This window comes from Melopsittacus undulatus, chromosome 2, assembly GCF_012275295.1.
Source record: "Melopsittacus undulatus isolate bMelUnd1 chromosome 2, bMelUnd1.mat.Z, whole genome shotgun sequence".
In the NCBI taxonomy this organism is placed as follows: domain Eukaryota; kingdom Metazoa; phylum Chordata; class Aves; order Psittaciformes; family Psittaculidae; genus Melopsittacus; species Melopsittacus undulatus.
Window position 1 is genome coordinate 61,007,823 of NC_047528.1, and position 25,494 is coordinate 61,033,316.

Consider the following 25,494-nt stretch of genomic DNA (forward strand, 5'->3'; position numbering starts at 1 on the left):
AGGTTAGCCAGAACTCCCATTTAGGATCCACGGTGAAAGGTACTAGTTTAACATGGCTAATGGAATAATCAGTGGAAATCCTGTGAACTATGCTTCATGTTTCTTATACAAAGTGGTCTATTATTCACAGGGCTGTCTTTAAGGTACACAATACTGAAATTATGAAGTAGAAACTATTGTCTTTTTCTACATTTTCCCACCAACTTTAAGGTTTCTTGTCTATGTTATAATTAGAATGCTATATTTGGAGACCTTTATCATCAACACAACTTTTGTTCTTCCCACTCTTGAAGTTTAAAGCAGAAGAGGAAAGCTTATGTTTAGTTTTTCCATTTAACTCTTACCAAAGAGATTTCTTTATTTGAAGCATCCCCATTTTCTGAGTTTTACTGATCTGTTAACCAATGTCTGTGCAATTCAAGCTACTAAAAAATAGAAGAAAAAGGGGGCAGGGAAGTAGCCAGGAAACAAGAGGGTAGGCACAGAAGGGATGAATAAAGATGCAGAGCTGCACACTCCTGCACTTTGCCAAGCACAAGCTTCAAGACATTTGCATAGCATGTCTTTGTTACCTACTGGAAAACTGGTTGCTTTGCTTTCAGCCAGGGTGCTCCAGTCTAGAAGAAAATTGATTTTAACTTAGAATTCTCTGAGCTTTCACCTGTTCTGAAAAGTTAAATCTTGAAGTTTGCTACAGTGTAAAAAATAATGAGTGCTATTCAGTACAACTGGTGTTTTAGAGAGAAAGAGCACAGTCCCTCAGTGCATCCAACAGTAAGTTCCTGTTTATCTGTACCTGCCTGTTTGCAAACACTGCTTCAGAAGAATTTACTCCAAATCAGGAAGAAGGTTTGGGTTCTCATCATGTTTAAGTCCAACAGATGTAAGCACTAGAGAAAGGCTACTACCACATTTCTCTTGCATACACAAGTTCAAGAACTGCCCAGCACATCACGGATGGGGGCACTGCAGAGTGATGCTGTTACCGAAGGTGCACATCTTCCAAATCAAACACAACTTACCTGTGTTTTGCTGGTTTTCATTTTTATAATGAATTTCAGGAATGGTTTTGTTTTAAAATATGGAAGACTGGATCTTTGTGGACAGGAGCATCAGTGTTTTCAGCTAGACTTTCTTCTGAGCATGGCTTTAGTTGTCCTAGAAACCAAAATTTTGCTAAAAGAAAGCTGAGATTGCTGTAGGAGCGAGAAGCAAACTTCAGAAGATGAGATAATTTCAGGTTAGAACCCAAAAGCCTGATAATTCCTATCACCCTGACAGCTGTCAGTGACCTACTATATACAGCCCTTAAAAATAAACTTTTTGGGATACTGTACTGCAACTGACTACCCACAATGCAGTTAACTCATTTTGCAACTCCTACACAATGAAAAATCATCCTTAACAAATGATATATCCTAAGAACAGATATGATAATTTTGCTGCAACCCCTCTGCAGTAGTTCCCTGTAGCAGCTGTTCAGTGTTGATCCAACTGATGTCTCCCAGTGGCTACGGATTATCAACATACTCTAATTAGCCATATCTTGTTTATGAGCTGCTTGGCACTACTTAAGTGTGAAAGTCTGATCAACACTCCAGTTTCTTCCGTATTTCATTTCATGCCATTTATTCACACATGAAAGTGTAATACCTGTATGAATGTTACAAGTGGATGCAATGATGTAGCATCTCTCCCCATCAAGGGAAGTTTGAAAGTGCCATCAGCTTCAAAAGGCTTCAGATTTACCAGTGCTACAGCCCATAGTGTGCAGCTGCAGGCTACATGAGATGGGAGGTACCACACCTGCAGTCCATTCCACCCAACCCATCTGTGACAGAAAGGGAAGTTTCAAGAGGCAGAGAACAAGTGCATTGCTGGTAGCTAAGGGCCCTGCTGCAGGAGGCAGTTGAACCAGCAGGGCCCAGCTGCAGCCTTTAATTAGACTCTCCCAAATTGTCACAGAGTTACTTCCCCAAGATATACATATAGCAAGATACTATGTGACAAGTAACACCAAAAAGAAATAGCAAATAAATGTCCTTATATATTCAAGTGTTACAAACATGTTTTCTGGTACTTTGAGGCTTTATGTTCTGCAAGCTTATGTCCAGTGACGGAGGACATCTCTGTAGCCTGCACAGTTCATTTTGTCTTTCTGTATTTAAAGCAGTAAAAGGGACAGCATCTGTTTAGCATGAACTGTTATAAGGGATTTCTGTGCCTCAAAAAATACTGCAAACTTCCTTTATCTTTTTTATTAAAAAAACCCCAAACCAACAAAAAACCCACACCACCAGAAAAACCAACCACCCCACCCAAAGAACCATCATCCCAACCAGCTTCAAAAGAGGTATCTCTTATTTATACTCACTCTACTACCAGTTTCTCAGGCACTCTAAGGAACCGCAAATGAAATAACTGGTAGAGCTCAACAGTCAGCTAGAGGAAGTGAAAGACCTCTTGCTTCAGGGTTAAAATACTGATGAATTGTTTGATGTTTCAGCTAAAGCTAGGGCTAGTTCTGGGTACAGCCCCAGCAACTGAACTATTCCGGTTGTTAGAAGCATTTAAGATAAAGTTCCCAAAGTCTCTCTGCATGTACAAGGACAGATGCAAGGAGAGATTCTATAGGCTGTCTGCTTTAGATTGACAGCAGTAAGCTTCAGTGATTTACCTGAACCAGTGCGGAGGCACGCATGGACACAGATATCTTTTGACCTTCATTGGCAGCTCTTGACAGTCCTGCCACAGGTTTTTAAAATGCCTTTTAATCAAATAAGGACACATTCAAATAGATTTGTATGACTTGTTATTTTTTTCTCATGCTTCCCAGATATCTAGGGGAGGAGACAGTTTACGGTTGTCTATACAGAAAGGTAAGTGAACATAAACCACAGTGGTTAATTTGGCATGACTAATCTAGCTGAAAGAACACAATGCTTTTGCACTTGCCTTTAAAGTAATTCTTCCACATGCCACTAGCAGCTTAACTCCTTGTAAAAATCACAGAGTGAGTTTTCTTCAGGCTTTATGACAGAAGATGAAATACCTCCCCTCTAACAGTTTTGTTAAAAACTAATGAACAAAACATGGTAGTTTGGCTCAGCTTTTCCAGTAATATATGTGTATTGGGACACATCAGTATTAATTAAACTGAAATATGATACAAGATAAATTCTGGAACAGCTGCAAAAATGATGTTTCATGGTAATTTGAAATCTTATGTTCCACTTCTTTCTATCAAACTGTTCACAGCTTAAGACAAACTGAAGAGCTCTCCCAAATCCTAATAGTAATTTCAGACTTACTCCTTCTCTCCACACACAGTTGAGGACATGGAAAAAAAATGACAGTATGTATCTCTTTTGGTTTTTAAAATTCAATGCCAACAAGGAACCCAAACACATTATTAAATTGCTTCTTTCTGGATGAACTCTCTGAAGTTTAATCTATTGCCTTCAGGTTCACATGTGTTCCAGATAACTCAAAGCACATGAAGTCAGGGCTGTATGCCCCTACCCCTCCTTTCTAGTCAGTGGAAAAAATAATTTGGTAATGCAAAGAAGAAGGGCTTCTCTCCAAGTGAGAAGCCTAAAGTTAAGTGGGGCCATCCTGATGTATCAGGACACTGCTACAACAGCTGTAGGGTTGTTTGTGCTTTTGCAAACAGTACCAGCCACACTAAGAAATATTGGTAAGAGAGCAACTACAGTACTTAGCATCAGACATCAATTTATATTAGAGCTCTCTGCAAGACATCTCACTCAACTGTTAGTCCGTAGGAGAAGGGATATATTTCAGATACAATTTTCTAACTAGTCAAGTGATTGCACGATCAGCGAGGCTCACATAGGCTGCTCTCCTACTGAGTCCTCCACCTCACCCATAACCTCAGCTGCTTCCCACAGGCTCCCACTCTCCCCTAAGCTTCCAAGAATGCTTCCTCCCCCCTTCTCCTTTCAGTCGTGTCCCCAAACTGCTGATTTGGGGTTGCTTAGTTTGGATCTGTGTGCATCCCGATCCACCAGCATGGTAACAGCTGAGCCTTTTTTTCAGTCTAAGCACAAATCTGGATGTCTCGGAGGAGTTACTGGCACCATGAGGGTTACTAGTTTTAACACATATTTTGGTAAGTCAACAGCTTCAGAGAATTTTTAGATATACCAAAATCCCACAGTCTAGCTTCGTAATGAAATGAAACTTCCCTTTAGAGAAGCTGCCAGCTGTAGTTAAGACACGTTACAGAAAGTCTTAATCCTAAACCTTTTTTAATTGGGTATTGACCTTTACACAGTGATCAAAACTAGTATTAGTCTTCCCAGAGTCAGAGATATTTAGCTGCATAGGCATCAGGTCAGGAGACTATTTTAAGTTAAGCAATGCCACTCTCCCAGGCCCTTATTTAGACATACTTCTCTAGAAGAAAAAAGTTGTTGTCTTCATTTACTTTGACATGAGCTATTAGAGAGTAACTGCCAAAGAAAAATGTTACTGTCTCGCAAACAACTTTACTGTATTTTTTCCGTGTCTTACTCTTTGAGTGTTAGATGCTATCAGACATCTTCATGATAAAAAAAACCCCAACCACAAAATGATATATAATTCTAACAGCCAATATGCAAGTAGCACCTAAGCATGTAGCATACAGAAGTCAATGCAAGCATAAACAATTAATGGGCTCTCTTTATTTCAGTAAAACTAAAGCTTACAGCTGGTTAACTCATATTCATTCAGGAAGAAACCCATAAAAAGTTGTATTAATAAAAACTGGCAGGCTTTCAGGCCTCTAAAATATTTTAAACATAAAATACAATAAAAGATATTAGATGTTTACATTACAGTCTTGCTGCCTTACACACCATCATAAAAAGTGAATGAACACATTCAGTAACTTCAGGCGTACCATCAAAAAGACAACACTAAGTGCTCCAGTTTTCTGTACCGTACAACTTTATTTCAAATTCACATCTTTCTAGGTAATGTATCCAAAATATTTGACTCAAACGTACCTTTGGACTGTAAATATTCTGAAACACAGGGCATCAAGCCTTTCCCATGTCCAAAAAAACCTTAAGTTTTAGCTCATGTTATAAAAAGTAACCACGTGGAATGTGACAAGTCATAATGTGAAACCAAAGTGCTTCAGTCCTGTAGCACAGACAGACACTAGTGGTTATCTAGCCATTTGTCAATATATTACAAACACCAAAAGAGATGTTTGCTCTGTTCAACCCCCAACCCCCCCCGCAAGGACCTCTGGACCGTTATGGTGAAATTTCATGAACCAACAACTCACAGTATCAGCAGACCAACAGTTTCACTTTGATACTTCAAATATTGAGTTATAAATGAGGCATCTTCTTACCACCTTCCAAGTTCCCTTAGTAACTACTGAAGTACCACTGTGTTATGTGAGATAAAACTATGTTCCAGTTAGCATTCTAAAATCCAAAGTGTGCTATATTCCAAATCCCAAAGCACTGACACCCTCAAATTATTTCCCCAGATCCCAACAGCTAGGTAAGACTCAATATTTTTGTGCAATTCTTTGCTATTTGCATGTGATGAGATTAACACTTCGCCCAACAGCTCATATGAAAGAACTATAAACTCTCAAAACAGAAAGTTAGGTTAATAAGATTTGGACAACGGTAGTTGTATGGAATATATACTCAATTCAGAAGTGCCCATGCTGAAGGGAGCTTGTGTTCCAAGTGTCCAGTCAGGAAACCTCCCTTCTACACAAGTCTAATAAATAGCAGTTCTATTTATCTTCCAGAGTGAAGGAAGTTTAAGACTTAGGCATTTAATTCTCTTATTTGTTACACAAGAATTAGCTCTATAGTGTAATTCATATGATTATTAACACCCTTTCAGACACCCCATATTGTGTAAGTTTACAGCATCACTGGGAAGGGCTGAGGGAACATTTCTGGTCCTGTCCTACAGATGTAAAGACAAAGCGCTTTGCAAGACTAATTTTACCCATCGTATTTGTGGCAACCAACCCAAAATGAAGGCACATGAAATCTATAATAATATAGTTTATAAACGGTAAACTAAAGCTGAACCTCTGCATAATTCCTAGTTTTTATGCACAAAAGTTAATGACTAGCACCTAAGCAGAGATATTTTTCTTTTTTTTCCTCACACAACTTTTCCCAGAAATAGCTAAGTGTTACTTGCAAGCCTATGCCAATATTGCCATTCATTAGGTTTTGACATAAAGAGCAGGAACTGGTAATTTATCTGCATGGGAAGTCTGAAATCAATGAATCGCTATCACTTCCTTCCCCTGCCGCTACAAGAAATGTAAGCAACCAGCAACAGCTAGACAACTGTTACCTTGAAAGTGCTCAACACCCAGCAGCAGTTTCCCTGTGAGGTGTTCTAGAGCTTGTGACATGCATTTAATCAGTGTCTCAGATCTGGATTTTAACATGTCAAAGCCTATCTACTTTTGTTAGTTACTAGTCAGACATGCACAGGCATTCTGAGGAAGCTAACCTGAAACATGCTTTGACAAATATTGCATTGAAACTGGCAGTACCTCAATAGCTAAGCACCGATGACCTGCTACTGCGAGCAGCATTCAGGATCCAGGGTCAGCTCAATACGTCATTCTTAAGGAAAGCTGAATCTGGATACAAATCTGCCTCCTAGATTTCACTGCTACCTTCAAAGCAGAGAAACCAGATTCAAGGTTTCTGAAAGCTTTAGCAGACGGATAGGCTTGTCAATCAGATTAAGACTCACCAGGTTGTTAAACAAGAGTTCAAAGACTTGGTTATCACTTCTCAGGAAATACAGGTTTAAAAGAACCCAAACACCATTGCCATCACTTGCTTAGAACATGTCATTAGACTGCTTTCACTCAGGATGATAAACAGGGATAGTTTCAGTTCTAATCGTTCATCCTATGTGTGAATTCGCATCTTTTTTTTCTTCTTCTTTCTCTTTTGATTTTTTTTCTCCATATCTGCACAGTCAGTTGAAGGGATTGGCACAGAAGTCACTAGCGAAACCAGACCTGTAGCTATTACATTACAGGACCGTATTAGTGTTTTATGAAGATTTCATGCAATGGTGTCTGCGCTCTTTTCTAAAGGAGAACGACTTTCACAGGTAGCACACACAACACGTTTTCAGCAAATTTTCTGATTTTAAATGCAGTGAGCTACACAAACAACATTAACAAGAACTGACCAGACTTAATAAGTGGAACTTCACTAGGTCTGGCACTTGAGAATTCACAGTGATTAAAATAAAATTGCTTTGCCTAAGACAAAACATAAGATACCAAATATATAAAAGGACTCTTTGCTTCCATGATCTTGTATTAGCATTCTAACAGCGGTAAGCAAGCTCAGTAGTACCTCAGACAGCACAGACTTCTGCATATGGTTAACTTTATTCATTGTTTGCAGTGCAATGGATTAATTTTTAGAAAAATATATTTACGATGTCAAATGAGGCAATTTTCAATGCATAAAGTCAACACAAACTTAAGTCTTTGATGGATTGAAGCTTGGATTCTGACAAGAAACCATTATCTACCATCTCATTTAGGGTACCTAACTCCACAATGTGCAAGGTGGTATTGCTGTCAAAGAGAAACTTGAAATATATTTGCATATATCCGAGGTGTTCTTCTGCCATAGCAAGATGTTTGTAAGTATTTTATAGTACCAGTTGATAATATAAGAGTAGAGCATTTGTACTTTTCTCTCCCTCACTCAACTCGTTAATCCTAGCAGATTCACTAACACAGGTTTCCAACCCTGAAGGCTGCTTTTACAGAAAAAGGAGCATAGCTTTTAAACACCCCAGTGTTTCCCAATGCACCCACAGCCATCCTCTCATTTCAGCACCAACAGCCCAGCCGAAGCAGCTGCTCTCAGGAGCTGTAAGCCACCAGAGCCCCTGCTGACACACTGGGATCACTGACCCCACCGACGTGGGAGTTAAAGCAAGACACTCAAACCCCATCTGCCAAGTCTGTGAGTGTAGATTAGCACCCACTAGTACTTGCCTCACCTTCTGTGCTACACCTTTTGGTCCATGTGCCCACCTCCCAGACCTCCTGCTCCTCGGCCTTATCCAAAGACATTGGACTTTGGCCTGAGCTTGAACGATGCTTTCAGGGATTTCTCCTCGTGCTCTTCCTCCTCAGTATCACCGCGAAAGGAGGGAGTGTTGTGGATGATCTGAGTCCTGAAGCGGATCTTGTTAAGCCGAGGCTTCATCCGCCCGCTGCCGGAGGCTTTCCTGGTCATCTCCTTGCCCTTGCCTGGCACCGCTGCCCCATCGGTGCTCTCAGCTTCCTCCCCAGCGCTATGATGGTGGTGGTGGGAGAGGCGGTAGCTCATGAGATTGGAGGGCAACACCTTCGAGAGCCGCCAGCGCCCGCTCCCATTGCCAGTCGCCCCTTCCTCTTCCTCCTCCTCCTCCAGGGCACCCACGAGGCTCCGCATATCCCCCGAGGTGCCCTGGTGCAGGTACTGGGCGGCCTTGCGCCCGCTGTAGTCGCGGATGTCCACATCGGCGTCGTAGGCTCCTACCAGCAGCTTCACCACTTCGGCGTGGCCATGCATGGCGGCTATGTGCAGGGCGGTGTGCCCCCCGCTGGTGCGGGCGTTGATGTCCACAGGCAGCTGGTGCCGCTGGGCGAAGTTGACCAGCGTGGCCAGCAGCTCCTGCCGCCCGTGCTTGGCGGCCCAGTGCAGCACCGTGAAGCCGGTGATGAAGTCCCGCTTGCAGAGCAGCGCCGGCTCGCAGCTTAGCAGCCCCTCCAGGCTCTCCCACCGCCCGTCCGAGGCCGACAGCATCCAAGCGTGCTCCAGGGGGTCCAGGGCCACGGCGCCGGTGGTGCTCCCCTCCTCCTCGGCGGACGACGAGGCCACCGAGGCACTGTCCGAGTCGCAGCCGCGGCTGCGGCCCCCCCCGGGGAGAGCTCCGCGCTTCAGCTGGGGAGAACCGCCCCGCGCCGCCTCTCGCAGGCTCCGGCGGCCAGCGCTCTGTGCCGCTGTCCCGAGGGGGCCCTCCGCTGCCCCGACGGGGCTCTCCGCCGCCCCAGGCTCCTCCGCCGGCGGAGGCCGCCCCGGGCCCGCCGCTACCGCGGTCTCCTCGCCGCCGCCACCGCCTCCGCCGCGCCCGGGCGGCGGCCCCCGCCGCGAACCCTTCCGTTGGCCTCCAGCCGCCGCCGGGCTCGGCCGGGGAGCTTCTCCCCGCCGCCCCGCGGGCTGAGAGCGGCTGCCAGCATCCTTGCCTGGCGGCGGCGGCCGCGCCTCCTCAGCACTCGCCTGAGGGGAGGGCGGCAGGATCGGCCGCTCCGCGCTGTCCCCCACCGCCGCCGGCTCCTTCTCTCCGGGGGTCAGGGCGGCGGCGGGGGGCTCCGGGGCGCAGTACCGTCGGCGGAGATGCACGTACTTGACGCCAGTGCCGGGCTCCTGTCGCACGGTAGCCACGGCGTTGACCAGCTCCTTGAAGCGGTGGCGGGCGGCGGCGCGGCGGCCGGGCTCGGTGGGGCTGAGCCAGTCCCGGAAATGCTCCAGCAGCTCCGCGTTGCGCGCCCGCCCGCCCCGCTCCGCCAGGAACCGCACCACCGACTCCTGCCGCAGCTCCACCGGCTCCGCCATCACCGCCGCTGCCCCATCGCGTCCCGCCGCTCCTCCGGCTGCCGCCCAGGCCCCTCCTCCTGGCGGCGGCAGCAGCGGCATGCCCCGGCAATCACGGCCGCGGTGGCGCCGCGCCACCCTCCGGCAGGGAGGAGGGGCCCGCCCCAGCAGCAGCACAACTACCGCCCGCCCCTCGCCTCGTGGGGCTGCTGCGGCCCCGCCTCTGCCTGGCGACCCGCCGCGCACCGGGCCGGCGGCCTCGGCCCCCCGGTGGTCGAGCGGCCCGGGCGTGCCCCTCCCTCGCTGCCCTGTTCCTCACCTCAGGGGGCCATGGCCGGGCTCCCTATGTGCCCGCTGCCGGTAGGTGCCGTCCGCGGTGCGGGAGCCAGGAGCGGAGGGCGGGCAGCTCCGGCGGCCGTTGTAACCGCAGTCGGTGCGCCGGCGGTGCCTGGTGGGGGGTGTCACCCGGAGAGGCGGAGGGGACGGATCCGCGGGGCAAGGGGAAGGGGAGCTGTGGTTACACCGCACAGAGGAGTGGAGGTGTCGCTTGCACCCGCCTGGACCAGCCGGGGCGGGGGTCAGCGGCCGCAGTCCAATCTCCGCCTGCCGCTAGGCTCCCGGGGATGCCAGCTTTTAACACCCGTGCTGTTAAAGTAACTTGTCTTAAGCTGTCGCCCTTTTTGGGGCTCCCGTAGCGTATTGGCTGCTTCAAGTCCTAAGTTGAACCTTGGCTACTGAGGGAATCCTTACGTATAACGGCATAACTGTCAGTTCAATGCCTTGAAGACATTGATTCTGTCTATGCGTTAGTGCTGGAGCATTAGTGCCCTTTCTAAACATGAAAGAAATCGATTCATTTATGACTTGAGTTTTCTTCCCATGTAATGTGAAGTGCAGAAGAGTTCTGGAAACAACATGGAGTGTGTGGAATTTGAGAAAAAAATCTGCACCCTAGCTGTGTATGTAGTTACTTTTTTTGCCTTTTCTGGTAGCAGGAAGGTAGATAAAGTACCTGTCTGTGGTGGTTCTTGGCTCATCCGTGCCACTGTGCTGTTCCACCCCAGTTGTGCCGGTGGAGCTGCATGTGAAGCTGCCCCATGAACTGGAAAAATGGGAAACAACTGTTAACTCTTTTGAAGTTTTCATCTGGGGCAGTGTCTTTCTCTGGTTTGTGATGAAGCGCCGTGGAATGGGAAGAAGGAAGAGGGGCTTCTGAAGCAGTTACTTGTAGGGCAATTGTTAGAGCCATCACAGGGCCCAATCACACCGGTCTGTCTGGTCAATTTTAGGCTGAGAGTGAAAGGGCTTCATTCATGTTCCCCTGCTTGCTTGCCACTTGGCTGCTGAGAAGTGCTTGCCTTCTGTCAGGGCTCCAGTTCACACAGGGTCTCTTTAAGGCCTATATGAATCCTTTGCAGTTGCAGTATAATGTAGTGCAGTGCATAACTTCATATAACTTCATATAAGCCCTCTTTCTTTGCACATACTACGTATATATAGTGAGGATGAGAGCCAGTACTTCACAGGCTGGTTCTCACGGAAAGCTGAAATAATGCACAAAGGAAAAAAAAAGCCCAGCTTAAGGCTAGAGTATGAGAAACAATACAGAATGGTTTTGCTGGTTAATGTTTGTGTAAAGAGTGTGGAGAGATGCAGTAAATCAGCAAAAGTGAGTGACAGTGGGGTTGAGCGTCCACTGAGCAGATAGATTTGGTAAGGAAAAAGAGGGAAGCATGTGCATGGAAAACTTTACAGAGAATACTGTAAAACCAGGAACATATTTCTGTAGTGGAGGAGGGTGATTTTGTGTTAGGTTTATAAATGTAAATTATGTAAATGTAATGATATATATTTATACTGACATCACATCATATTTCCTAGTTTAACACATGCCGTGTAATTATTAAAGTGTTTCCCACTGTATTCTGGAAAAGATTTTGTTTTCAGTTGTTTTTCAAGAGAAATATAAAATCACCCCCGGAATGCAGCCCAAGCTGCTTCTGCAAATCTGCTTGCTACTGGGCTGCACAAAGTCTGAGGTGCAAGTATTTAGTACTTCTGATTTTTGAAAACTTGGCTTCTGGGAAAGTTTTGGTAGCTGCTGTCACCATACAGCTGCATACAGTGCTTGTCATTGGTTAACTGAAAAGGAGGGAGTTGCAGTCAAAGAGAGCTTCTAATAGCAACTGCCACTGTCTCATATGAGACTTTCTCATTTGGACAAAGAGCATGAACAAGAAGGGGCTGACGCAACCAGGGGTGAAGACGACTGATGTGCTGCTCTTCAGGAAATTCAGTGCTAGAGCTGCAGCAGGCACAGCTGGGCCTCTACAGCCAAAGAGGTGCTGATCTGCCATAAGTGAGTGCAGATATGATACCAGTACTGATACCAGTGAGAGGATTTTTCAGTGGCAAGGTCATCTTAGAGGGCTGCACCAGGGTTCTGTTTATTTGATTTTCCTTCCATGAAACATACAAGTTGAGAGAGACCTAGTGCAGACCACAGAGCTGAGCACTTTCTCCTGCTGCATAGCAGTAGCTGAACAGACCAGCACTGTTGTTATCCTTTGCCTGACACGCAGAGCACTAGCTGGGAAGACCTGGTTTCTTTTCCACTGTCAGGTATCAGTTCCCCACCTGCTGCCTCCTGCCACATCGCAGCAATGGAGGAACAGGTACTGACTGTGCTAGATTTTCAAGGTACTGAAGTGCCTGTTGGTGAAGAGAGGCCCTAATGGCATTTACAAGTGAACATGCTGCTGCCTGTGAAATCACCTCTTCACAACTGGAAAACCAACAAAGTGTCTTGGCTTGTTTGTTTGTTCCTAAATACCTGGTAATACAGTCCAGAAGTTGTCTTTCAGTAGCAGCCTGCACAGTGTGTCCCCATTCTCTACTGACGAGCCCACCACTTTTTCCTCTGCCCACCCTTGATGAGTTCAGGGAGTTCAGGAAGATTCTGCCCTGCTTCAGATTTCTTCAGACAGAAACATAGGATGAAAACATTAGCTTTTGTTTTCCAAAGGTTCTTTCTGAGGTCTCTCCATACGCGCGTGTATGAAGGAAATCTTGTGGCAGCCTATGGTTTGCAGCAACTTCTGCTGTGTTGTGTGTTGGAGTGGGCTAGAAAATAGTTGGTGCATCAGAATGATAAGGAAGAAGTCATTTGAAAGAGATAAAGGAAGAATCCTTGGCTTCTGATGTTTGGACTAATTCCTAAAAGTTGTCTGCTCTTTCTGTTAGACTGATTAAATTACCTGATAATTCTGAGTGAAATTGTCAGATGAGTTTTCACTGCATTGTCTTTTGGCCAGTACTCTTTTTTTCCCTACACACCTTTTTGGGGAAATGCTTTGTTCCATACTTGACTTCTGTGTTTTGGTTTTTATTTTATAGAATACAGTGACATTTTAATTCCATGTAATTTTTATCTAGCTCCTTTCTTACTCTGCATCTTCATGGACTTCTCTTTCTTTCTATTTTTCCTGCATCATCCTCCTATATATTCTGTTCTCTTCTGTTGTTATTTTGCCAATGTTTCCTTTCTGTTCCCTCTACTCATCCCATCTGCTCCCTGTCGTTCTCTCAGGCACATATCTACATCAAGACATGTCAATGGCATGCATGCCTACACCACACATCTACATTTCAGATTCTGACTACCCAAAACCGGAAAGTATTCTTCTACTTGCTTCCAAAATCTGTTTAGTTTCCTACTTACCTTCTCTGTTATGAGGCAAGAGCAACACTGATATTTGTTGGGTTAAATGTAACATTGGTTATTAAGAAAGTAATGGATTGTAAGAGAGTAATGCAATTTGTTATTGGAAGATTAAAATAGATTTTCCAGTTTAACTAGCGTCCATACCTGTTTGTGATAGTGGAAAACTCAGGGCTCCAAAAGTCACATTTGGAGCGTCCATGGACATGTTCACATGTTGTTATCTGCCCTCATGGCTGATGCTCATGCACCCTTTGGAGGGCCTCTGTGTAGCTGTCTGGGCCTGGCTCGGTCCTCATCACCTGCCTAAGCACACAAACCTTGATTACTTTTTTCCTTCAAGCTTTGCAGGGCAAATCTCAGTCTCTCCAAGCCAAGTGGCAAGCTAGTTCTTTGAATGGACTGCAAGTTTCATGCTGCAGGAGGCTTGGGCAGAGAGGTGCATGTAGTCTGAGACCCAGCTTTTGCTATGGAGTAGCCCAATTTTGAGCAGTTTTAGTCTGAAATAGGTTGCAAATTTAAAAGATAACTATATATTTTTTAGTTTGGTTCTGAAATTAACACCCCATTTTTTAAATGTTACTTTTGTCTTAGTGATTTTTCTTTGCATATTCTTTTTAATGGGCTAAACAACTTGATATAAAGCAGCATACTTGATTAAATGAATCTGCAGAAATCCCAGTGCAGTTCCATGAAACCTATGCTACCAACCCTCTAAAAAGAGGGTGAGGGAAGGAATGGTGTGGTTTGGACCACCTCAAGCTATCTGTATTGTGTGCTTCTTTGAAAAGAGTATGAATTCTGAGCAAGCAGTGAGAAACGGGAAGTAGCCCCAGAAATATTACAGCTCTTCTAGCATTCAGATGACAAGCTTTGAATTATTCAATAAATAAAGTTGGATGAGATGCTGCCTTCAAGTATAATTTAGCTGCTCCATCCAGCGGATACTAATTTGTACAGACTAGCTAGTATGGTGGCTTAATTGCTTTCAGCATGATTTGCATTTCTTAGTTTTTGAGTTATCACCATATTTCTAAACTAGTGATATGGCAGTAACTTGTTTTTCAGCTGGATGATGTGTTATTTCTTTGAGAAGCAGTAAGATGCAAGCTTCATGTGATCAGTTTGTGGACTTAATTTCTCTGCATATTTATTAGTCTGTATGTAGCAGAGTGAAGCTGCATTAGGTGCTGGCACTGAGGGAAAGACTTGTGATACCCTTGGAAAATTCCAGAAGGAAAAACATAGGCCATTGCTAATTGCTTTGCAATTAACTTCACTAACATTCTTATATGATTTTTCTGTAGCAGGATGATGACTATCGAGCTTTATCCTTGTCTGGTCATGTTGGTTTTAGTACTTTACCAGATCAACTGGTTAAAAAATCCATTGGGCGGGGCTTCTGCTTCAACATCCTTTGTGTTGGTAAGTACTATTTGGGTGTTTTAAGGCTTTAGTAGCATACCCATCCTTAGGAAGTGACTGAAGTTTAAATCCAATTGCAATGTGTCTTGGCTTAAAACCCCACCTCAGTCTCCTGCAATACCACACACCCCTTTCCCCCCCCCCCCACCTCCCCACTCCCGGAGGGATGGGGAGGGGAACCGCAGGAATATAACTCCCACGGATTGAGATAAAAACCAATCCAGCAATTAAGGTATAACACAAATCACTACTGCTACCCCTAATAAATCAATGATAGAGGAAATAAACAAGGAGAGAAAATATGGTACCACCCACCGAAACAAGCCCAGCCCAGAAGAGAGCTAACCCCCCTCCCTTCCGGCCAACTTCCAGTTACCTCCCTGAGCATGATGTGCTGTGGTATGGAATACCTCTTCGGCTAGCCTGGGTCAGGTGTCCTGTCTCTCCCTCCCCCCGGCCTCCCCTCCTCCCTGGCAGAGCATGAGCTCAGAAAAGGCCTTGGACAAAACCAAACATCTGAGCAGCAACTCAAAACGTACATGCCACCAGCAACCGCTCCCAGCCCAAAAGTCAAAACACAGCACTGCACCAGCTACCAAGAAGGAGAAAAAATGACTGCTACTGCTGAACCCATGACATTATCCACCCCTTATTCCATACCATTCACGTCATGCTAGATCCCACATTTTCAATATACCATCATATAGATAAACTCTAAACTCTTTCTTTAATGTTAAGCATGAACTATAATTCCGCTCTTTACCCCAGCTTTGCTTATTTGTATCTATCCTTTTTCTGTTTAACATTTTCATAAACAATATGAAGACCAAATATGATGCAAAATGTATTTATTGATTTATGGGCAGCTTCTTGAATTCTTTTGAGTAAATTACACTACTTTTACTGTTAACAAAGAGCTTCAGTTCAAAACCTCCTGAAATTCCAGGGTGATCTTACTGAAGTATTTCTATACTTATCAAGTGTTTGCTCTAGTATTTTTTTCCTTATTCACAAACCCCTTGTGTTGAACCCCGTGGTTTCACAGCTAGTTACTTAGCTTTTAAAATCTGTAGGAAAGTAGTTCACACTTCTAAAGAAACACAAGTGTCAAGAGACTGTTCTGTTTGTTGCTTATTAGTGGCTAACTCTTTTATCTGTAGGATGAAAACATTAAGCAGAAGATACTTAGTGTTCATTATGAAGAAGAAATGGAGGCAATCATTTTACTCAGAGATATCAGTTGGCAATTTTTTGTGTAAATTTGTTGAGTTCCTGTGATAACACTTTCTATGCTTAGAAGGTATTTATTTGATGTGCAAAATGTCTTCCCTAACCCTTTTATTTAACTTTAGGTGAAACTGGAAGTGGGAAATCAACCCTGATAAACAGCTTATTTAACATCAGTTTTGATGACCCTGTGTCAACGCATTTTCTGCCAAAAGTAAAACTTAGAGCCCAGACTTATGAACTGCAGGAAAGTAATATTCTTTTGAAGCTGACCGTCGTAAATACAGTGGGATTTGGTGACCAAATAAACAAAGAAGATAGGTAAGTGCCCTCTTATTGCTGTGATATGCAGAAGTTTTGGTCTTCAATTGCAATTGGTTTTTCTTTGGACTTTGTGGTAAATACTTGTCTTGCATATACTCCAGATATTTGGTTAGCTGTTTGTGTACTAAAGTAAGCATATTTTTCTTCTCATCTAGGAAATTATTTGAGAGAGTAGATGAACTCTGCCCCTTTCTTTATGATATGATCTTTCATAAATGTATGTCAATAATACGTGCAATAGTGACTTTGTTTTGGAGTGGAGGAAAGCAGGGAGAAGGTCAGTGAGAGACTTTTTAAACAAGAAAACACGTTACTGTAGATTATATAAATTAGACATATAGGGGGTTTAAGCATTTGGTTGGAACACATTAAAGACTGTAAACTGGAATGAACATCAAACGGGTTTTTGAAGGCCTTTGTTCTTCATGCCGGGCAGTTTGATCAGAAGATACAGAGCTACCACACTGGTGTCTTTCAGAACTTCTTTTGAGTCTGCTTTTATCAGTTGAAGATTTTAAAATACTGGATTGTCTCTCAGCAGATTTTGTTTCTTTTATCTTAATTGTAAAGCATTTTAGCAATTCTTTGTGATATATTGGTGCCTAAATGGTAGCAATTATAAATGAAGGTTAGAGAGTCACATTAACATTGTCATGAGAGCAGTGGCTTATGATATGACTGGACAATAGTTACTGCTTGTGACTTGGATGAATGAGATGCAAGTATTAGAATAGATATTAGAGGGTTTGCTGTGTGGTGTAGGAGCTGCCTTTTAGTCCTTTCGATTTTGTGTGTAACAACTACTTCGGAATTTTAATAGCATTTTATCTGGTTTCTAATCTTTGTGTAGCAGCAGAAATGTAAGGGCACACTGCCTTTACATCTAGCAACATTTCATTTTAGAAAGCAGATTATAATCTCTTTTTAAATAGGATAAAGTATGCTTAAATTGTACTTGTTGCAAATCAGATTTACATTGTTCTCTTGCATCCCTCCTTTTTAATTTTTTGTCTATTGTTTAAGAGCTCTCTCTTGTGTGGTACTTCAGAAGATAACGGAGGTCCTATTACTTGGTATTGGTAATTGCGTATTCTTTCTTTTCTTGTACTGTATCAAAGAGTTTTTTGTATCTTCCTTGTGTCTAGGAGTCTGCAGTTGCACAGCTTGATTGCAAAAATTCATAAAACATCACTTGGGAAAGTTGGTTATAATCGTAACTAAATTTATGTACCTTTTGTTCACTAATAGGAACTAGGAAACACTTTACTGTATTAGGTGCACCATTCTTTTTTGAGTAGCATTTCAGAAATCACGATCACTCTGTACATTTAACTTTCTGCTGTAGGTACCTGAGCAGCCTTTTGACAGGTAAAGCAAAAATCCACAAAATGGTACAAGAGGAATTCCTTTCTAAATTTGGCTCTGCTCAGGACTAGCTAATCACTGGTTGTTAAATTTTATTTCTTACAGCTATCAGCCAATAGTGGATTATATAGATGCACAATTTGAAGCCTATCTCCAGGAAGAATGGAAAATTAAACGTTCTTTATTTAACTACCATGATTCTCGCATCCATGTTTGCCTCTATTTCATTTCACCTACAGGCCATTTCCTGAAACCCTTAGATTTATTAACCATGAAAAGCCTAGACAGCAAGGTAAGACTTTGAAACAGAGTTCCAGGAATTTGTCTTACTTTCTGAAGCATCTTGCAGCGTTTAGGCCCTCTACCACCTTTCAGTTCAATATCTGTGTGTTTGGTTTTGGGATGTTTTTAGTACTAGTATTCTGAACTTAAAGTATACCTTAAGTTCTGCAAGTAGCTTGCAGCTCATCCCCTATTTATTTACAAAGGACAGAGACATCTGGCAAGATGCTGAAAAAAGAAGCACTAGGAAGTGTAAAAACAGAATAAACCCATGCCAACTTTACCGTTAACAAACTGTTAACGTGTGTCTTATTGTGATTGGGCAGGCTGCCCTCCATCAGCACTGCAGTATTTCTAGTTAAGATTGTTTCTAGTTCGCTATTGAGTTTTGGGACTGCTGGAAAGTTGGCATATAAAAAACTTTGCAGCACTGTGAAGATCTTTGTTGCAGATAACCAAAGAGGCAAATGCCATGAGCAGAAAACCCTGCCAGCATGGCTTTTTCTAAGATAGGCTGCATTAGTGTTTTAAATGTTGCATCTTGATTTGGTTTGAAAGCTTTAAAATAGCAGTTTCTAATGTGATTACTTGTACTTTCTAAATTCTTTTTTCCTGGAATGGGCTGGTTGAAGCTAAATGTTTAGCCCATTTTAAGAAACCTTTTGTAATTTGGGTTTAATTTGTTAAAATTTTGAGAAATTCGATCACTTAAATGCATTTGTTGTTCCTCTAGCCCTTTACTTTGTGTTTTGTTAGTGTCTTTCCTAAAGGTACATTTCTTTCTGTGTTTGCTTGTTTGTGAGATGTTTCTTCAAGATAACAAGGATCAGATCAGCTGTCTGTTCCATATTTGTGATTGATCAGCACATTTGGGATTTTGTAATTTTGTTTGTGAATGCATTTTGCATTTTGAACTTTCTCAACAGCACAGATCAAGTGGGGGGGAGAAGTATGGTGAGACAAAGGTAGGAGAGACAGGGTCACTGCTTTCCTTGTGCCAGATTAAAATGCTTGTGAAAATATCCTGTAATATGCACTGAGAGCTAAAGAGCCTTGGTACTAGAATATGGGACAGTCTCATGGAACATTTTGTTCTACTCAGAGTTTTGAAGTTGGAGGTTGTGTTAAACCACAGAAATATTTGGTGTCTAGGTTGTGCTCTCATAAACTGAACTACCTTTAAAACAGCGTTTCTTCCAAAAGAAAAAGGAAATAGATCCGTGAGTCCCAGCATCCTGAGAAATATTTTCTCATCAGGATAAAATGAGCATAATTCTGCTTTGGGGATTTTTAGCTTCTAGCCACCTACTCTCTTACTTTGGTGGGAGACTTGCCAGACTTGTCAAGGAAGCTTTAAACTAGATGTGTTGGGGGAGGGGGGCATCATTCCATCCCAACACACCCAGTCAGTTGCCAGCACCTATAATAAATGCTTGGAGCAATGTGGAGATATTCCAGTTGCTCCAGCCGATGAGCCGGCTTCATTTGGAGCTCGGATCAGATGCCTCTATACAAACGCTCGTAGCACGGGGAACAAACAAGAGGAATTAGAGATGTGGGCACATCTACGGAGCTATGATATAATAGGCATCACAGAAACATGGTGGGATGGCTCCTTTGACTGGAGTGTTGGGATGGAAGGTTACAGGCTCTTTAGAAAAGACAAGCCCAGCAGACAGGGAGGGGGAGTTGCCCTTTATGTTAGGGATAGGCTGGAGAGTATGGAACTCTGTCTGGGGACAGGTGAGCAGTCAACAGATTTTGTGGGTCAGGGTTAAAGGGAGAATAGCAATGGGACACATTACTGTGGGGATATGTTACAGACCGCCTGATCAAGAGGAACCTGTGGATGAAGCACCCTACAGACAGACAGGAACAGCCTCATGCTCGCAGGCCCTTGTTCTCATGGGGGACTTCAACCACCCTGACATCTGTTGGGGTGACGGTACGGCCCGGCACAAGCAATCCAGGAGGTTTCTTGACTGTGTGGAAGACAACTTCCTTCTGCAAGCAATAAAGGAGCTGACGAGGAGAGGTGCCCTGCTTGACCTCGTCCTCACCAACAGGGAAATGTGACTCTCCAGGGCAGCCTTGGTTGCAGCGATCATGACATGATTGAGTTCTTGATCCTCAGGACAGTGAGAAGAGCGTGCAGTAAGCTCACTGCCCTGGACTTCAAGAGAGCAGACTTTGGCCTCTTCAGGAACCTGCTTAGTAAGGCTCCATGGGATATAGCCCTAGAGGGGAGGAGGGCACAAGACTGTTGGATGATATTCAAGGATCACCTGCTACAAGCTCAGGAGTGTTGCATCCCGACCAGAAGGAAGTGCAGCAGGAGGGCCAGGAGATCTCCTTGGATGGATAAGGAGCTGCTGAGGAAACTTCAAGGGGAAAAAGAGGCTTATAAAAGGTGGAAGCAAGGACAGGTGGCCTGGGAAGAATACAGGGATGTTGTCTGGGAAGCTAGAGACCAGGTTAGGACAGCTAAGACCCAGTTAGAATTAAACTTGGCTAGGGATGTTAAAGATAACAGGAAGGAAATCTATAGGTACATTGAGAGTAAAAGACAGCATAGGGGCAACGTTGGCCCTCCCTGAAAGCTATTGGGAGAACTGGCTACCCTGGATTTGGAGAAGGCTGAGGTTCTTAATGAATTTTTTGCCTCAGTCTTCACTGGCAAATGCTCTGACCGCAGCACCCAAGTCTTAGAAGGCAGATGCAGGGATTGTGAGAATGAAGACCTTAGGCCCACTGTAGGAGAGGATCTGGTTCAGGATCATCTTAAGAACCTGAATGTGCACAAGTCCATGGGACCTGATGGAATCCATCTGTGGGTCCTGGAGGAGCTGATGAATGAAGTTGCTAAGCCACTGTTCATCATATTTGAAACATCATGGCAGACAGGTGAAGTTCCTGATGACTGGAAAAAGGGAAATATAACCCCCATTTTCAAGAAGGGGAAAATGGATGACCCGGGGAAATACAGAATCATGGAATCATAGAATCATAGGATAGTTATGGTTGGAAAGGACCTCAAGATCATCTAGTTCCAACCCCCCTGCCATGGGCAGGGACACCTCACAATAAACCATATCACCCAAGGCTTCATCCAACCTGGTCTTGAACACTGCCAGGGATGGAGCATTCACTACCTCCCTGGGCAACCCATTCCAGTACCTCACCACCCTCACAGTAAAGAATTTCTTCCTTATATCCAATCTAAACTTCCCCTGTTTAAATTTCAACCCGTTACCCCTTGTCCTGTCACTACAGTCCCTAATGATTAGTCCCTCACCAGCATCCCTGTAGGCCCCCTTCAGATACTGGAAGGCTGCTATGAGGTCTCCACGCAGCCTTCTCTTCTCCAGGCTGAACAGCCCCAACTTTCTCAGCCTGTCTTCATACAGGAGGTGCTCCAGTCCCCTGATCATCCTCGTGGCCCTCCTCTGGACTTGTTCTAACAGTTCCATGTCCTTTTTATGTTGAGCACACCAGAACTCCACACAATACTCCAAGTGAGGTCTCACGAGAGCAGAGGGGCAGGATCACCTCCTTTGACCTGCTGGTCACGCTCCTTTTGATGCAGCCCAGGATACGGTTGGCTTTCTGGGCTGTAAGTGCACACTGAAGCTGGCTCATGTTCATTTTCTCATCAACCAACACCCCCAAGTCCTTCTCCACAGAGCTGCTCTGAATCTCTTCTCTGCCCAACCTGTAGCTGTGCCTGTGGGGAAATCAAGACTATGTTTCTGGCAGAAGGATGAGGAGAGCGCTGAGTTTGGTGCTAGCAAACAGAGACATAATGCACATGGATAAAAATTATCCTGGTGATTTTATATGCTCAACCTACATTGCTATTCAGTGAGGCAGTCTCAGCTGCCTCTTCCCATTGTGCATGCTTAAGATTTTGGGGCAGCCAATTTCCTGGATGAGGGAACTGATTGAAATTGAAAGCTAAAGATTTTTGTTTCGTTAGGGACCTGATCAAGCTGAAAAGTAATCTGTCTCCTTGGACAGTGGCACAGATTTTAGTTCTACCTGGCAATGAGCAGCTACAGGCAAGAGGAAGGACAAGACTGTATTTTTTATTTAAATGTAGATATTTTTGAGGGGCTTTAAAGTGATTCTGTATTAATGGTCTATAATTTTGTAGCAAAATTCAATTTTGTAGCTATTGAAAGATGGTTGTAGCAGGGAAAGGGGCTGGAAGGGAGTCAGTTGGTTTCTGAGGGAGTAGTAGGCATAGGAGGGAACACTGGGACTTGAGGCATGTCTATATATGACACAAATAAATACGGTTTATGTCTCTTGTTAGTTCAAATGTGTGCTTCCCAGTAATGTTATTGGTGGATGAAAGCACTAGGATACTAATTTTCAAGTAAACCTTAGGTGCTGCAAGCAGAATTTAATTTTGTTTAGCAGATTAAACAAAGGTAACTTTTTTTGTTGCTTATCTAAAGCCAGAGTAGTATAGCTTTTAAATTTTGATGAAATGGTTGTGATTTAGCATCAATGTTGATAGCTGTAATCAATTCCTGGTGATTCTGCTTTTCTTTTGTTACTGGACTCTCCAGTAGTCTTTCTCTGCTATTCATTATCTAAGAAATTCTTTTCCAATTAAGGAGTGCTTGAAAGACTTCCGTGTTGAAAATCAGCATAAAGGTTAATTTAGTTTGGAAGACCGTATTCCATCCATTTTTAAACATATAGGACAGAAAACCTAAATAGATGTCCCTCAGCTAGTCTGATTTAAGCCATGAATTACTCCAAGCTGCAATAGATTATTTGTACAATCCAAAATCACCTATGTTATTAAAAGAAAAAAAACTAGCATTTTACTTGTGTTTAGACATTGCCCCATATGTGCTTAGGTTGTGTATGCTACCTGTGTGTAACTATCATCAGATAACCTTTAGCAGTCATACTTGGGAGTTGGAATGCCTTTTTGTTTTTTCCTCAGCTGGATGTTTTGGTTAAGACACAAGACTTATTTCAAAAACATCCATTTTGAATCCATTCTGAGATTCCATGCCCAGGCATTTCCTTTCAGACAGAATATTCAGAATAATAATAAAAAAAAAGGATGTGGGTTTCTATTTTACTTTATTTTAATTTATTATTTTTCTTCCTTCTCCCCCTCCCTCCCTCCTCCTTTTTGCATCTCTGATCAAGGAAGTATGTAAAATTCTCATCTTGAGAAATGTGGAAGAATTATTTGTATTTTCTCCCCAAATATTTGGACACTGGCATTAAATCTTTGTATCTAATTCTGAAAAATGCGTATTTTAGGAATGGTGATAGCATTTTTAAGAAAAATATGGCATCTACTAAGTTACTGTCATAGTTGGTTTAGGAAATAGGGCAGTTTACCTTAGTAGAACTGAATTGTGAGTTCTGAATAGCTGATGCAAAGACTGGTAAGCAAGATGCTTCAGTCTTTGCCATTCATCTGCTTGTAGCAGGTACTTCAGAAATGATCTGCTGTAGTGGTGAGGTGAACAAGATGTTGCTGTAGCTGAAAGGACCCCAAAGAAGCAGCTCAAGGGTGGGCAGGCTTTGATAGCCAGGTTCCTTTTCTTTTTGTATTTATGCTGTCAACTTTCATTTAACACCTGAACCCTGTACCCTTAAACTAAAACAACCTATTTTATTAGCAGAGGTAAAAAAAACATAATATCATTTAGTTAATAAGTAGGGATAGCTGTTCTGAGTGCTAAAGTGTATGGGACCTCCTTCCTCATTCTTTTCTCAGAATCAATTAATTTTAAGCAAGTATATTAAATAATCTGTCATTATTTTGTTAAATGACACTAGTGGATGTATTTTTCATGGTTTGTGAAGCTTTGATAACAACTGATGGAAAAGTTTGGACTGCGGGGAAAGTTTGGAGAAGGTCATCAGCAAACAATTTAATTTATAAAGGACGTCACCTCAAAACTGAAGTCTTACGCATTTCATATAATTTGTATCATTAATAGGTGAACATTATACCAATTATAGGCAAAGCAGACAGCATAACTAAAAGCGAACTACGGAATTTCAAGAACAAAATAATGTCTGTATTAGTTAGTAATCACATCCAGATATACCAGTTTCCAACTGATGATGAAACCGTTTCTAAAATGAATGCCATCATGAATGTAAGTAAATGACAAAAATGTTGATATTTCAGTACTAAAGCATCACTTTCTCATGCTGATTCATGCCTGTTTTTTCACCATTACCTTGAGACTTACAGGTTTGTATGTAACAAGTCTGTTTGCTTTTCTCTCTTCCTAAAAAGCTCATCTATTCTTTTTTCTTTTTCTCTCCTACTCCCAAATCTTCCTATTGTTTTGCTGTTGGTACCACTTGTTTTAGGAGGCTTTTTTTTTTCTGGCTCAGCAACAGAAAAGAGGTTCTAACTCATAAATGCTTCTTCTAATTTCTGTATAATTAATATTTAATTAGTAACATAGATGGGCAGATTGGCTTTGCTCTTTTCCTCAAAAAATACCTACCTTACATCTGTTAGGAAAGATATTCAAGTGCTTAATTTCTCCAGTTTTCTCTGGTCATTATTGTACCAAGTCTTACATCTGCTTTTTCCTTTTATTTAGTACTTTATTTGAAATTAGGACAGATTTTCTATGGGGATTAAAAAATCAGATATACTTCTGGCTTTTCACTATTGTCCTTTCAGGTCCTCCCAGGAGTATCTGCCAGCTTCAACTAAGCTTGTGAATCTAGATGTCTTTGCTTTGAGCACTCTGTATTTGCTGTTCACGTGCATATGTTTGTAGATGCACATGAACATAATGATTGCATGTAGGGTGTTTGAAAGCATGGAGGAGAAGCTGGTATGCTGGAATGTATGGTTCTGCAGTCCCAACCTTTGTCACTTGTGCCAGGGAGTGAGAATGTGAAGGCTGTCATTCAGTAACAGGTCTTTCTGCTGTGAGGAAAGGTGGTGGTCTGTTACCCCTTTCATGCTGTCATGCTCTCCTAGTCATTTATTTTCTAGGTAAAGATTTATTTATTTATTTATTTTTAATTTGGTCAGTTGTTGTGGGTTAGTATGTAGATACTAACAAATGTAGATTTGTATTTCTGGCCATTTGGCTGAGCCCACAGCAGTAACCATACCTCTGGTTCAAACCTGTGATTTTTTCATTACTGTTACTGGGGATATGGACTCTGGCTGAACGCAGATCAGAGGGATGTGTTCTGGAGTGGCTTTCTGTTTACTGCTGATACGATTTCTAATGCAGCTCAGGATGATTCTATTTAATCTACTGCCTTTGCTATTGGGGCAGACCTGCTGAATCAGGTTCAATCTGTTGCCCACCTGGAGCCCCACGTCTTTTTCTACAAAGTGACTTTCCAGTCATATCCCAGCATTTGCTGGAGCATGGGGTTATTTGCCTTGATGTGGATGACTTGGCATTGCTCTCCTGTGAACCTCATGAGGTTCCCCTTTGCCCATTTCTCCAGCTTGTCAACTTTCCTCTGAATGGGCAGTGCCCTCATAGAACCATAGAATCATAGAAT

The 25,494-nt window shown here is 43.1% G+C and overlaps 2 protein-coding genes across 4 annotated transcripts in view; one reads left to right on the forward strand and one right to left on the reverse strand.

Annotated features, from left to right (window-relative positions):
- Positions 1-4,666: 4,666 nt before the first annotated feature.
- SOWAHC (sosondowah ankyrin repeat domain family member C) lies at positions 4,667-9,732 on the reverse strand. The gene is made up of 2 exons (XM_034060086.1): positions 9,110-9,732; positions 4,667-9,049 (listed from the first exon to the last, which is right to left on the reverse strand). Exons 1-2 carry the CDS (start codon positions 9,720-9,722, stop codon positions 8,100-8,102), a joined length of 1,563 nt encoding a protein of 520 aa, XP_033915977.1. The 5' UTR covers positions 9,723-9,732; the 3' UTR covers positions 4,667-8,099.
- A 133-nt stretch (positions 9,733-9,865) lies between these two features.
- SEPTIN10 (septin 10) overlaps positions 9,866-25,494 on the forward strand; it is a 28,898-nt gene continuing 13,269 nt past the window's right edge. The window contains exons 1-5 of one of the 3 annotated variants that reach the window (XM_034060077.1): positions 9,866-9,980; positions 14,649-14,766; positions 16,119-16,314; positions 17,788-17,974; positions 23,943-24,104. In XM_034060077.1, coding sequence (XP_033915968.1) covers positions 9,951-9,980; positions 14,649-14,766; positions 16,119-16,314; positions 17,788-17,974; positions 23,943-24,104 — 693 coding nt within the window. In that variant the 5' untranslated portion in view covers positions 9,866-9,950. Of the gene's footprint in view, positions 9,981-14,648; positions 14,767-16,118; positions 16,315-17,787; positions 17,975-23,942; positions 24,105-25,494 lie in introns of those variants that run through there. The other 2 variants (XM_034060078.1, XM_031051024.2) reach the window with 2 other exon arrangements.